Source organism: Apis mellifera, linkage group LG3 (assembly GCF_003254395.2).
Source record: "Apis mellifera strain DH4 linkage group LG3, Amel_HAv3.1, whole genome shotgun sequence".
Classification (NCBI taxonomy): Eukaryota; Metazoa; Arthropoda; class Insecta; order Hymenoptera; family Apidae; genus Apis; species Apis mellifera.
Genome location: NC_037640.1, coordinates 10617845 through 10632785, shown reverse-complemented (window position 1 = coordinate 10632785; position 14941 = coordinate 10617845). Strand labels below are relative to the sequence as shown.

General features: G+C 28.6%; 1 protein-coding gene and 1 non-coding gene across 2 annotated transcripts in view; one reads left to right on the top strand and one right to left on the bottom strand.

The window, feature by feature from the left end:
- The window catches only part of LOC410926 (PH domain leucine-rich repeat-containing protein phosphatase 2), a 109713-nt gene that overhangs the window by 2444 nt on the left and 92328 nt on the right, over window positions 1–14941 (bottom strand). Inside the window, exons 6-15 of the mRNA XM_026439470.1 lie at window positions 12363–12520; window positions 12098–12244; window positions 3398–3545; window positions 2184–2306; window positions 1935–2088; window positions 1773–1833; window positions 1149–1403; window positions 720–929; window positions 477–639; window positions 76–359 (exon numbers count right to left, since the gene is read on the bottom strand). Coding sequence (XP_026295255.1) covers window positions 76–359; window positions 477–639; window positions 720–929; window positions 1149–1403; window positions 1773–1833; window positions 1935–2088; window positions 2184–2306; window positions 3398–3545; window positions 12098–12244; window positions 12363–12520 — 1703 coding nt within the window. The remainder of the gene's footprint in view (window positions 1–75; window positions 360–476; window positions 640–719; window positions 930–1148; window positions 1404–1772; window positions 1834–1934; window positions 2089–2183; window positions 2307–3397; window positions 3546–12097; window positions 12245–12362; window positions 12521–14941) is intronic.
- LOC113218702 lies at window positions 2611–2731 on the top strand. Its single transcript, XR_003304483.1, has one exon. It is a non-coding gene; the product is annotated as a U5 spliceosomal RNA (small nuclear RNA).

Genomic DNA, 14941 nt, shown 5'->3' with positions numbered 1-14941 from the left:
ATACTGTAGGAATGTCTAAAATTTATGGTATAATAAAATTGAGAATTAATGTAAAGAGAATTTTATAAATCCAACCTTTCTCTACATCCTGCTGTTTCTGAAAATCCTAATCTCCAAGGTTGTTCCGAACCTTTTTCCGAGGAAACAATTTCTTGCTGATGAGGGTGGGAAGGCAGACTTGGTCTATTCTGTCCAGATACATCGACTAATGATATTGGTCGTTGAGACCTATATACCTGGAATTGTCTAGGATCTACGTGAAGTCTTGAATTGCAAGATATGTCGAGAAATTGAAGTTGCGGTGGCACCAGAGTAGCTAAATTTACTCTATCTAATTGATTATGAGCTAAATCCAATACCTATAAAAAGTAATCATTTAATTGATATTAAATATTAAATTTATTATTATTGAGATTAAATAAATATTCAATATATATTTTTATATAACATATTAATAATTTTAATAGTACAATTACTTTTAACGATGCTGTTTTATTAAATGTTGGACAAGTCAAGAGTCGATTAGAATGGACACGCAATACACGTAAATGTCGTAAATTGGCCACATTATCTGGCAAATATTGAAGACGATTTCCAGATAATATTAATTCTTCTAGATCTTTCCATGAAGCTATACAACTATATAAATCAATAGTCTTTTAATTTTCAATTTTATTATAAAATATTAAAATAATAATGAAAGTTCGTAAATTCTATACCTTTCTGAAAGCGTATCTAAAGTATTGTAAGCTATATGAAGAACTCTTAAAGATGTAAATTTTACAAGAGCATCCAAAGCAGTGTCTGTTAAACAATTCGCAGTGAGATATAATTTCTCCAAGCTGTGATTATTATGTCGATTTTTATTTCCTTCTCCAAAGTGTGGAAGTTCTGACAATCGATTGTTGGAAAGGTTTAACACTTTCATCCTATAGAATGGAATTATAATAGTTTTAAAATAGAAAACTAATTTTTCTTTTCTTTCTTCTTTTAATAAAACATAAATATCTAAAAAAATATTATTATTTCTGTTATTAATATTAATATTTCTAGCTTTTATTTTTAAAAAAATATTATTTCTTAGTATATGCTGTACATCATCCTGTATATCATCATATTGTGTCGAGGAAATTAAATTATTCGCGTACTTTTCCGTATTGATGAAGAAACTCGTTGGTAATGCTGTCAATGCATTGTCTTGCAGCGTCAAATGAACGATGTTTAGTGGTTTCCTAGGTGGCGGAAGAGCTTGCAGTCTATTATGGGGTAAGTGAAGAACTTCCAGTCTCGACGGCTGCGTTAGTAATCTGTCTGGAAGGGCTGTTAAAGCATTGTGAGACGCAAAAAGTGCGCGCAACAAAGGCAGATCTGGTATCCATTCCGGAAGTGCGTCTAAATTGTTACTAAAATGAATTTATGTAAAAACATAATGTTAATATTTTATTGTTTATATTTAAATTACTCAGATAAATATGTTTCAATGATTGATAATATGAAAATATGAATATGTTATATCACATGTATATTTTTTTAAGATTTTGAATTATAGATTTCTAATACATCTTATGTGTTTTATAACTATGTAATTCTTTAATTAAATTCAAAACTGTATAAATTATATAAAAAATGAAATATATCAAACTTAAGAACCACATCACAGTTATATAATGATGTTATGTAATTTTGTTCAAAATTATTTAATATTATTATTATATGTAATATTACTATTTAATAATATTTTTTTATATATTTATTATTTTATTTTTACTTACTAAGAAACATCTAAATGTTCAAGATTCACAGGCACTGGCTCGATAGTTAATTTTTTTAATTCTGAAATATGACAAAAAAATGATTTTCTCAAATAAAAATTTTTTATGTCCATGTATGATATATTTATACATATATGATAAGAAAAATAAAAAAGATCTTACTGTTATTTCCAGCAATAAGAGAAACAATATTTTTCCCGCAAACCGTCAGTTCTGTTAAAATATTTCGCGCGCAACGAACGCTTCTTAATTCTTGAAGAGCACTGATATCCAATTTCTCAATGCTATTTTCACTGACGTCTAGATGCGTTAAATTCTTGATTAAAAAAAAAATAAAAATATTAACGATCGTTAATCATTTAAGATTTTTAAATATAATTATAATTATGAATATATTTATGAAGTACTTACACCGTAATTTCCAAGTATGATGTTTCCTTTTAATTGATTATTTCGAAGATTCACTTTGTACAAATTATTTTGATTCTTTTCATCTTTACAACCTTTGTTATGGTCTGTTTTTGATAATACGTCCTAAAAAATTAATTTTCTAATATAAATATAATTTATAATATTATTAGAAATAATTTTTAATTAAATAAAAAGTTTGTTATTTTATTATTAATATTATAATTAATATTATTATTAATAAAAATAGATTTAGTTATTTTATACGTATATTATAAGATAATATAATCGTATACTATATGTAGTAGTATACTATATCTACAAGCGTTAGTACCTTACTCGACCGCTAGGTGGCAAACTATTCGAACGAGTTTCTCGAAACTAAAATATATTCAGAGGTGTATATAAAGATGTTCGGAAAGGGGAATCAGTACTCTGGTTTCCCTTCAAATCACGCATAAATCTTTCGCCTTTTACTAAAGATTTCCGTGGAGGGGAACAATTGATGAGTCTATAGACTAATTTTTTGTATACCCGGCGCAAGCTGGGTCATTAATAAAATAAAACATAATTAGTAATTTATTTTTATATTTGTGTATGAAGTTTTAAAAGGAAGGCTCAAGATAACTGTTCATTTATTCTATATTATATCATATACAAAATGTATATGTTGTCAAATATTTCTTAACAGATATGATGAATGTAAATTTTAATTTGGTTTGAAAATTTAAAGTACTTTGTCAAATTATCTTTATTTAATATCATATGTTTAAACCTACATGAATTAAAATTGCTCAAAATTGATAAGATTTCGCAACGATTCAATAATAAATATCGAAAATTATTGAAAATATTTGTTATTATTTTCCAATTGAATAATCTTTAAGAAATTTTTCATTATTGTTAATTTTATATATATATATATATAAAATTATTTGATAAAATTTTAATTATATAATGAAAAATAAAATTTTAATTATATAATGAAAAATAAAATTTTATCAAAAATCATATCGTTTTGATTTCTAATACAAGTTTTTTTTTTTTTTCTTGAATTTAATTAATTGGAATAATTGCTTGATTCATTGGCCTGGAATTAGTATATCTGTTGCAATGTAAGTTACCACATCGCATCGTTCTATGGTTATTCATCATAACGGTCTTTCTGTGCGAATTTTCAATTATAAAATATTGTTAATAATTTTGTGAAACGTTACCGTTAACGCTAGGGCACGCATGTTGAAGAAAGATGGCAAACTGGTGAGGCAATTTCCAGCTAAAGAAACGTTTCTCAAGTTCTTCAACTCGACGAATTCATATGGCAGTTCTTTGATCCCATTACGATCCAATATTAGCTCTTTGAGGCTGTGAACACAATTATTTTTATTGATTTTGATGTTTTATTATTATTATTATTATTATTATTATTATTATATATATTGTTATATTTTTTAAACGAAATAGTATTTTAAAAATTAATAGTTTAATTTTTTATAAAATATTTTATAAATAACTTAACTTATAAAAATTTCAACAAAATAAAAATAATTATAAATATTTTTTATCCACATATTGCATGGCATTTTTAGTTTGATTATATTTAATAGACAAATTAACATTACAGTTACAGCGATTCGATGTCAATGCACGTTGCACCCTCGTTGCACGGACAAACGAATCGGTGAACCTAAACGAGCGGGCCGCCTACAGGATGTGCACTTGAGTAGAAAGTTTCAAATTATGGTGAAAACCTTCCTGGCAGTAAGCATTTGTGTCATCGGATAGACTTTCAGTTTTTAAAGTAAAATCGAAATCATTGCTGCTTTAGACAATAAATAAAGATAAATTAGAAATTGGATATAATTTGTGAAATTAGTCAATTTATTCGTAAAAGTAATTAATGTTTAACGTATTTGAAAATTGTATGAAGTTTAAAAAAAATTTTTTTTTTTACTTTTTTTAGAGAATTATATTAAATATTGTATTAAAAAAATTGAGATCATGATTTTTATATTAATATAATTTTATATCTAATTTATTATTGTATTTAGCTGCTATTTTTCTTCATTCTTTCATCGTATCAAAACATCTTTTTATATCCACTTTGTATCTTTTTATTTTACCAACACGCACTTATTTCCAAAGGAGACAGTCACTTTTCGTCACCTACTTTATCATTATTTATTCTTCCCCTGATACTTAAAAAACATGGAATGTGTTTAAAAATCTAGAGCATCCTTTTCAGCACTCTCTAATGAATAACTGAAACACTATTCTTCAGAAAAATTTTTTGTGTTTTTTAAATTTCTTGTTATATATTATAAAAAGCTTAAAAATTTATTGAAATATAGTTAATTTCTCGTGTCATTCCTAAATAAAATTTTTCCATATCATTTTAATAATTCAACTTCATTAATTCGTTGTTTAAGCTATAATAAAATTAATAAAATAAAACATTATAAAACAATGTAAATTCAACGTTTCAACTCCATTAAATTCTTTAATAGAATTTGATATCATCTAGACCATTTACTGTTTTTTTTAATTTATATATCTTTTATTGCTTAGACTTGTTCCATTCTATTGTATCAGAGAATGGTTAGCGAATTCTAGAATCTTAAAATTCTTAATAAAGTTCTTTCAACTTGAAAATTATAATTGTTGTATTAAATAAAGAGATACAAGCAATAGGTAAAATGTATACATTTCATTATTCCAATAAATGTTCACAAATAACTTAATAATAAACTCTTCAACGTTAGTAAACTTTTTTAACACTACAACTTTTTTAAAAAATAGTCCATTTAATAATTTTCCACTTCAATTACAATAGTATCATATTATTTTCAAGTATCATTTTATATGATACTATTTTTTTCAAACATTATTCCATATTGTCTCAAAGTTTTCAACACTAGTAAAATCTTCCAAATTTTTTTTCTTTGTTATCACAATACCAGCATTGTAATAACAATATTACAACTAATTTCTTCAATATAATACTCAATTACCCTCACAATTTCAGGAAACTTCTTGAACGAGTTCCTCAACAGAATTCCATCAGGCAACTCATATTCAATATATTCTTCCAATAAACCCACTGCATAATTTTCTTTAATGTGGTCACCGAAATAGCAGAGTGTTTTGAATATCCAGCTTCAGCTTCACACTCAAACGACCTTCAGTTAAATAGTTGAACAGTTTCTTCCACAGGGACCGTGCAAACGTCACTCTGCCAGCCGTCAATAGTTCAGGATACCATAGGATTGTGAAGTTACAAGTTGGTGCACGCTCACGCGAGTTCTTCAGGATACTAAGAAGTCCGTTACGAGTCGAAGCGTGTCCAAGCAGTTCCTGCATCGAAGAAGAAAGAGGGAGGAGATCAAGGATGGCTTGGCTGACCACTGTGACGTAACAGAAAGGAAAGATTAGCTTTTGCCAGTGGTGTAAGTTGGTTTATGCTGATTCCTGGCCTGCTTGTGTACCAGCAACCAGCGATTGGTTCCTAGTTAACGGAGTTGGAAGGAGGTATGTGTGTACCTTGATGACCTGGTTTCATTCCACAGAAGTTGGAAACTCCTTCCAGAGCTTCGATTCACTGGCAATATAATAACAATGCTTCGTTTTTGGGGTGAGACAGGGAGGAATTTCTAGATTGAACAATCGAGACACGAGGAAACAAAGTTGAGGAAGAACTGTGTCTGTTTATACATCATAGAACATCTGTTTATTATCCACGTTTGTCTTTCTACGCATTACATTATTCTTTCTACTTTGTTGTATAGATTCCTCTTACTTTCACTCTGAGATAATATATATACATATATATATATCCCACATGAAACTATTTTGCATAATAATTCTTAGCATAACAATAATTATAATTTTTTTCATGGAATCAAGGATATCTTTCTCTTTTTAATTTTCTTTCAAATCCAAAGTACTTTTTTTTTACTTCCATCAATTGTCACCCATTACATTTCTTCCCCAACAAATTAACAAGAATTCAATAAGAAGAAAAAGAAAAAAAAATATTTAACGCTTTTCAATCTGCGATCTTCTGCGATCTTCTGCACATCTACTCATAACTGGAAGAACAACTGAAGCAACGAGGCTTCTTGCTTCTCTCGATCTCGACGTTTGATCGGGAAGCAATTGCACGGTTCCACTGTTTGATCGGCATTGCATTGTTCCTCGCGAAGTGTGGCTCGCTCGCAGGGAAAAAGGAATCCAGTGATAAGGAGCTTTTAAATTGCGCTTCTCGCGAGTGGCTCTCTGTTTCCTCGGAGTTGGGAAACTCGAAGAAGATTCTTCTTTAAGATCTTCTCCCCGTTGCTACGGCCTCCACCAAGAGACCGCGTTGAATATTTTAAACGGTTCTTTCGCCCCTTCGGGGGGAACGGCCTGTTGGTCCTTTTGGACATCCTCTTTCTCTTTCTTCTCATTCTTCTTCCTTTTTCTTCTCCATCGTACAACACGTAATTGCGTCTTTCGTAGGATTTTATAGCTTCCTCTCGCGTCACCGTGACAACTCGAAGAATTATCGAGGATAATTTTCGTGAGAATGGATGATCGGTGAATGGTGAAAAACTATGAGAAGACTCGAAAAAGTTCCCTCCTCCTCTTCCTTTCTTTGGATGATATTTTTGACATGTAGAGAATGTCGAAAAATTTCTTCGCAAATTTGGTCCGCTTTGATCGTCAAAATTGAAAAATTAATTTTCTTTCTCTGTAATTGTAAGAAATTATCGGAGGAAACTACTTTTTTAAAAGTAGTTTTATACACTTATGGCACTTTAATAAAGAATTCTATTTGATATTTCAATCTTTCTTTTCTCTTTTTTTTTCTTTATCTATTAATTTTTTTAAATTTGTTAAAGGCGAAATGTTCGCGTGTTTGGTATCCATCCAAGATGTTATACCGTTAAACTAACGACAAAATTATACCGTTAATTATGATAAAGAAGGGAAATAAAACATTTGCCAAGATTATGTTATATAGAAATATTATACGTTATATTATGAAACAAGGATTTATTCTTATTTTCTTCTACTAATCCATTTCTGCAATTTTTACAAGAAAAATAATTACGAAATAATTATTATCACGTTATTGAACAACGGGATAAATTTTTCTTTTTTTTTATCGTTTATAATTACTCGGGAAATGCAATGCAGAACATTGGTTCATTTATTTTATGCAATGCATCACGTATACAGTTTTAATCGTACCAAGGAATTCCTCTTTCACTTATGAATAATGAACGAGTTCGTTCACATTTGGTAAAAGCGGTTAACGTAATAAGCAATTCTATCCTTTATATATCCGTGTAAATAATATCTTTAAAAGTGTAATTGTAATAAATAGTTGATATATAAATTGAATTCGAATTCCTTTTTTCTTCCAAAATTTTTATTTGGAATTTTGAACTGCCATTCTTCCATTTGGATCATAATCTTAACTAATAAACTATTGGTCAATGTATTAATATATAAATATTTATTAAACTATTATTTAAAAATTTTTTTAAAAATTAAAAAATATTAAAAATTTAAGTTAATTTTTTATACTAATTATATTAATCATAAATAAACAAATATGAATAATAATTAATATGCATAATAATTAATTTTTTTAAAATTTATATAAAACTCAAAAAAACCCAAATAAAACTCAAAAAATTAAAAAAAAATAAATTAAGTTAAAAACATTTAAATTACTAAATTACTAAATTATTACTAAATTAATAAATTACTAAATTATTTTATTAAAATTTAACATTAATGATATTAATGAGAAACATTTAAAAATATTCATCTCAATAATATTTTCTGAACGTGGAATGCATGGAATTATAAAAACTATTTTTATTATCGTAGCAAGTTTAATATGACATACTTTCTGTATAAAAACTCGTAAATTCTATCATTTAATGTTTTTTTCATTCTACTTATCCGCTCTCAAATATTCCACATCGCATTTTTTTTTTTTTTTTTATAGAAGAATAATCTTTTGAAGAGTTTAAGAATATTAACTTGTCCTGTTATATAACCCAACTTCATTTTCATATCTGGTTAAATAGTTTCACTTCGTTTTTCCTCGCAGTAATTTAGCCAAATCACATGATTACAGCGAGGAGGAAATAAAACAGCATAAGGTTAGGAAGGGGAATCGGTATCATTACCATTAATTGATAGCACGTGTACAAATTTCAAGGTTCAAGTTTTGTAATTGTGCGCAATTAATGATTAAAATTTATTTGAACAATGATATATGGTATATAGTTATACGAATAAATTTATAGAAAATTTTAAATACATAATTTAACAAATATATATATATCTTATTTATTTCCTATATCAATTTCGATCACCGCTTAATTAAAAGAATATCTAAACAGTAGAAACTACAACAAAAAATTTTTCCTTATTAACGCTAGAACAACCAAACAACCAAAAACCGTAAAAAAATAATTTCCTCCTTTTCATTTTAAATTATTTAACCACAAACGTATCTATTTATCTTCACATCATTACTTATACAAATATTTACAGATTTAAAATATGGCAATAATCCAAAGTCTCTTTCACGATATCCATAACGATTGCTTAATCCAATATAAAAATAATAAACCATATTTATTTCCATCCCATAATTTAATTGAATCCAAAGCGGATCGTCGGTACGAAAATCATTTCGTTCGTCGAGAAAACTGCAATTTACACCACAATATAATTAATCCGCTAATTATTTATCAACGTTTTTCTTTATTAATTCATCACCTCGTGCCAGGCCGCGCGAAATTCCCTCCGCGAATCATCCTCCATATTTCATATCGCATTTCAACCCAGAGAGCCAGGAGGCAAATACGGCCGCCCGATTATTGGAAAGTTTCGCAGCATTAATTCGCTGCACGCCTCCTCCTTCTTCCACGCGCGGTTCTGTTTCCGCGCCACTGCATCCACCACTTCCACCCGTCCTAGTGTTGTTGCCCAACCCGTAGTAGAGGCCTCCACAACTTCAGCATTTCCCTCCCACTCGCTCTCCTACGGATCACCTCTTGTACACCTAGTTTCATCTCTCTTTTCCCTCCTTCTTTCGAAAACATTACACTGTGTCTATATAAACACACGTATATACGTGACGGGCGATGTGTGTCGGTATGTATGTTAGTAGTGGGCTCGTGCTCACGCCCGTAGTTCCTCCTCGTCCCGAGGCATCCGTGTGGCATCCCGGTTTCCGGCCAGTGGAAACCACTTTTCGAGAAACTTTACGTAATCTCCGGCTTAATTACAGGAGAGGGCCTCTCGCGATCGAGCCGAGAGATGAGACGCTTTGCGCGATTTATTGGCCAACCCACGCGTACAACCCCCTCCCGTTTATCTCTCCCTTGCCTCGAGAGAGGATTTGGCAAACCGAGTTTTATGCGCGATTAAAAATGCACCGAGTGTATATTCGATCTTTACGTAATTATTGTATTTTTAGGCGAGGCGATAAGGTGTTGGAACATGGACTCGCGGCTCTTATTTTTAATTTGAAATTTGATTTATAAGTATTTTGGGTTTAGAGTAATTCGGTATTTTTAATTGTTGATAATTGATAAGTGCTTTCTCAAGTTCACGTTGATATGATTATGATTTAAAATTGGATCCAGTAATTGTTATATTTTTAATATTATTGTGATATTGTGTCGAGTTGAGTATTTTTTCACCAAAGTTTTAATATTTTTTTAATTATAAGTTGGTTGTTTTTTTTCAATTTCGATTCAAAATTTGATGTATAGGTAATTGTTATATTTTTCGTGATAACACGTTTGATCGATAATCGTTTCCTTTCTCATTTGATCTCTGATCTTTGATTATCGAAATTTCGTGATTAATTTGCGATAATATCGATTTGAAAGACATTTCTAAATTTCTATATCCTGGAAAATATAAAAGATAACAATTTCAATCGATAACGTTTAATTTAAGAGTTTCCACAAATCGCGATATCGATTTCAATTATCCATGGGGATCAGGCGATTTATCCGAATTAGCGCACCGTCGACTTGGTAAGGGAGCAATTGCGGATGCAAGGAAATCGGCGAATAATACATCTGACTCGGCGATTCGACCGATTAATTAACGGATAACTTTCTGTTATCAACCACGTGGAAGACTCATCGACAGATTGCCGATAAATCTCGATTTGTGTTTGTGGAAATCGTTCGTGCAACTCGCTCCTCTGTCGAGGAACATATGTTATCACGTGTTGTGACATTAAACCTTGCGGTTATATTAAAACGATAAATACACGTTTTTTTTCCATATTTTAAGATTTAGTAGCATTTAAACTACATTTAAAGAGATTTTTGATATTTTAAGTAGAAAGATATATACCATTCTATCTTTTTAGAAAAAGATTATATTTCTAATGTAACATTTTAAATCTTACCACAGAGATTTTCAATATCTTAAGTAGAAAGATTGAATGAAAGAAAAAGATTGTATTTCTAATTATTTATGAATAAGATTATTAATAAATAAATTATTAATTATTTTAACATAAAAGTGCATTAAATTTAGGATTTAATTATATTAATTTTTAAGTTAATAAATAATAATTTGAGTATTAATTAATTTATTATTATAATTTTAATTAGAGTTGTATTTTTAAATTTGTAAGAACGAAAGATTTTGGGATATATTCAAGATCGTAAAGGACCAAATAAAATAAAATTATATTATTTGGTATATTTCAACCTTTTAGTGATGCATTAAAGTTATTATCTAAAGAGTGATTTTTTTTTTAATTATTCAAATTTATTTATTTATAGACCAATAATAATATTTTTTTTATTTTTGGTTATATGAATTTTATATCCTTGATTTAGATCAATATATTTTATAGAATTTAGAATTTTATTTATATTATTAGTTTTGGAGTTAAGTGTTTATTATTTGTTGGATGAATTTCTAATTGTAATTATGCTATTTTAGGATCAATACGATTAGTGTTGATGAGATTTATTTAAGTTCTAACTCGTGTAGAATTATATATGGGATATTTTTTTAAGCATAGAATTTGCAAACAGATTATTAACAAATCGTTAAATGTAGATTTCGTAAGAATTATTCAATCTTAATTCTAATTAAATTATTCCTAAGTTGATTAGACTGTTTATATTTAAAAAAAAATAAAATTGAAAGAAGAAAGTTTCGTGACTGATAATAATTCAATCCGATACTTTTACGAAATATTATGCGGTTAAAATTTTGATGAAAGTGACTGCTCGGTTGATATAGAAAGGAGACGTCAAGAACATGTTAAAATTACGATTCTTCTACACGATTTGAAAATATTTCCTCGAGGAGAAATCGTTCTCCTCGTTGTGAAAGAGTATTATCCTTCAATGTTCCGACCATGCTATTCCACGTCAAATCGCGACTCGAGCAATCTCATATTTCTCAAGTTTCTTTCACGTTGTTCAGCATTTATCGATAGCTTTGATATATCTATATATATATATATATATATATATATATATATATATACATACACACATTGGTTTCTCGAAGAGAAATCAATTTTGAAACTGCCAACGATTTCGAAAGCCAGTTTATTATCTCCAAGTTATGGATACACGATTAATGAACGAATAAATAAATAATAAAAAAAAAAATTAATCTAATTCTCAGAGTCATTCAAAATTATTCCTCTAAAATTTATATAAAAACTCTTGAAATTAAAAATGTTGGAAGAAATTAAAAATATTTAACGAAAAGTTAATAAACAATTGACAATAAGAAAGAAAAAATCAAATCGTTGTATAATTGCTTACCAAAGAAACAAGCCGCGTGTGTGAAACAACAACGCACACAACCTGTTTCCTGTTTTCCAAGCGAAATCTGATAAAATTGACTCTACTACATACTTGATAAGCTGGCTTATGTCGGCCGGAATTTTCTCGATTTTATTGTCCGAGAGATTGAGGTAGGTCAAGCCTGCGAGCTCCAATAACTCTCGCGGTATCCTCCTCAACTCGTTGCTCTCCAAATGAACGACGCGAAGTTTTGGAAACCTTCGAGAAAGAGATTTAATTAATTAACGAATACGAATTGTATTAATGGAAATTCGACGAAGCAACATATTAACAAAGGATGAAACGATGAAAGGTGAAAGTGAATGGTTTTCGTTACCTGTGCAACAATGTCAGATTGTTGTTCGTGTTAGTCAGTTGGTTTTGGCTTAATATCAGTTCTTCTATCGCCGGAAATGCTATAGCGCTGTCGGGGATCCTTGACAGGCCCCCGTTGCTCAGATCCAACTGTTTCGGGCACGATGACAATTGTATAGCCTGCAACAATGGAAACGCGTTTTCAACATCCACAAAGTGATTGGAAATTGATTTATTAACACGAATAATCGATCCAAAATTTCATCATCATCGATCTAATCTGTTATTGCTACTTCTTTCGTATTAATAATTGTTTCATATTTATATAGATATTTTTTTTTCAAGAGTTTGAGTTATTGGATCGTTGTAAATATTTCTCAGATGATTTATTTTTCTTAAAATTTATTCTTTCGTAAAAATTATTATTTTATACATTTCTTTTTCTTTCTAAAATCTAGATTTTAGAATTTTAATACATATAGTTTTATATATATATAGTAAAATTTTCTCAGATGATTTATTTTTCTTAGAACTTGTTCTTTCATAAAAATTCAAAATTATTATCCTATACATCTCTTTTTCTTAATCTAGATTTTAGAATTTCAATGCAAATAGTTTTACATATATAATAAAATTTTCTCAGATGATTTATTTTTCTTAAAATTTGTTCTTTCATAAAAATTCAAAATTATTATTCTATACATCTCTTTTTCTTAATCTAAATTTTAGAATTTCAATGCAGATAGTTTTATACATATAGTAAAATTTTCTTAAATGATTTATTTTTCTTAAAACTCGTTCTTTATGTATTATATTTTTTTCTTAATCTAGGGCTTTTTCAATGCACATAGTTATATAGTAAAATTTTCTTAAAACTTGTTCTTTCATAAAAATTATTATTCTATACATCTCTTTTTCTTAATCTAGAATTTTTAGAATTTCAATGCAGATAGTTTTATATATATATAGTAAAATTTTTTCAGATTTATTTTTCTTAAAACTCGATCTTTACGTATTATACACCTTTTTTTCTTAATTTTTTTCTTAATTTAGGGCTTTTTCAATGTACATAGTTATATAGTAAAATTTTCTTAAAACTTGTTCTTTCATAAAAATTATTATTCTATACATTTCTTTTTCTTAATCTAGATTTTAGAATTTCAATGCAGATAGTTATACATATAGTAAAATTTTCTCAGATGATTTATTTTTCTTAAAACTCATTCTTTACGTATTATACACTTTTTTTCTTAATCTAGGGCTTTTTCAATGCACGTAGTTATATAGTAAAATTTTTTTAGATGACTTATTTTTCTTAAAACTCGTTTTTTACGTATTATACACCTTTTTTTCTCAATCTAGGGCTTTTTCAATGGACGTGGTTATATATTATAAAATTTTTTCATGGTTTATTTTTCTTAAAATTTGTTCTTTCATAAATTCGTAACTATTATTCTTTATACCTCTTTTTCTTAATCTTTTTCAATACACGTTGGTTACAAGTAGTGGTGGAAATTCTCGTTAACGAAGAAAAAGAACCATCGAAACGGCCTGTTGAATATTTTGTTGAATCGAAATACGAAGTAAATAAGTTCCATTACCTCGGACTCGAGAGAGTCCGTGTCGATGGCGTCCCTGTCAAAGTCACGTTCCTCCATAATGGCGACCAAATCCCCGAGATACACCATTTTTCGCATATTCCCTCCAATTTCTATGATAATTATCGATCGTGGAACACGGAGAGCTTTCGGTATCCAACCTCAAATCGTGAAATATATTTTTCTCGTCACGCGATCAACGATTCCATTTCAATTTGTCCACGCGAAAAAGAAAATCGTCCCACGTTTTCTTTTAACGGTTCTTCTTCTTCTTTTTCTTCTTCTTTTTTTTTTTTTCATCGAGAGAAACCAAGTCTATGCTTATTTCGTCTAAAACTTTCGTGAAATCCGTGAATGAAAAAAAGTTATGATCCAGAGGGAAGTATTTTCCTGTATTTTTGTTTTTGCATTCTTTTTGTACTCTCTCTTGGAGAAGATGTAAAAATCGGAATTTTCCAATTTATATTTTCCTAACCATATCAAATATTCTATCATCAAACATCAATACATACATTTCTAATCAAATATCATGGAATCTATGAATATGAATTAAGTTTTAAAAATAGAAACGGAGTGACGTGCGAATAATTTTAAAATTCTTAATATCGCATATTCCCACGTCAATGGAATAATGGATCGTTCGAATCGCGATTTATATTGATGTCGTACGACAAACTTGGCTATAAAGCTATAAATGAATCATAAATTTCGTCATTTAGACTGTCGTTCAATAACTCGTAAGGCTTACAATAAAACATATATACATATATATTGCTTATAAAAATTAATAGTCGTAAAAATTTCAATCACAAAATAATTACTTTGTAATTGCACGATCAATCACAAACTTAAATTTTAAAAATGTTCTTGATGAATCTTATATTCAAATGTCTTGTATATAAGTATTTCTGTTGAAATATTTCTTCATACATTTTTCAACACACCCCGTATACGATAAATTAATCAGCATTATTATTAAAAAAATTTATTTCCTCCTCAAAGA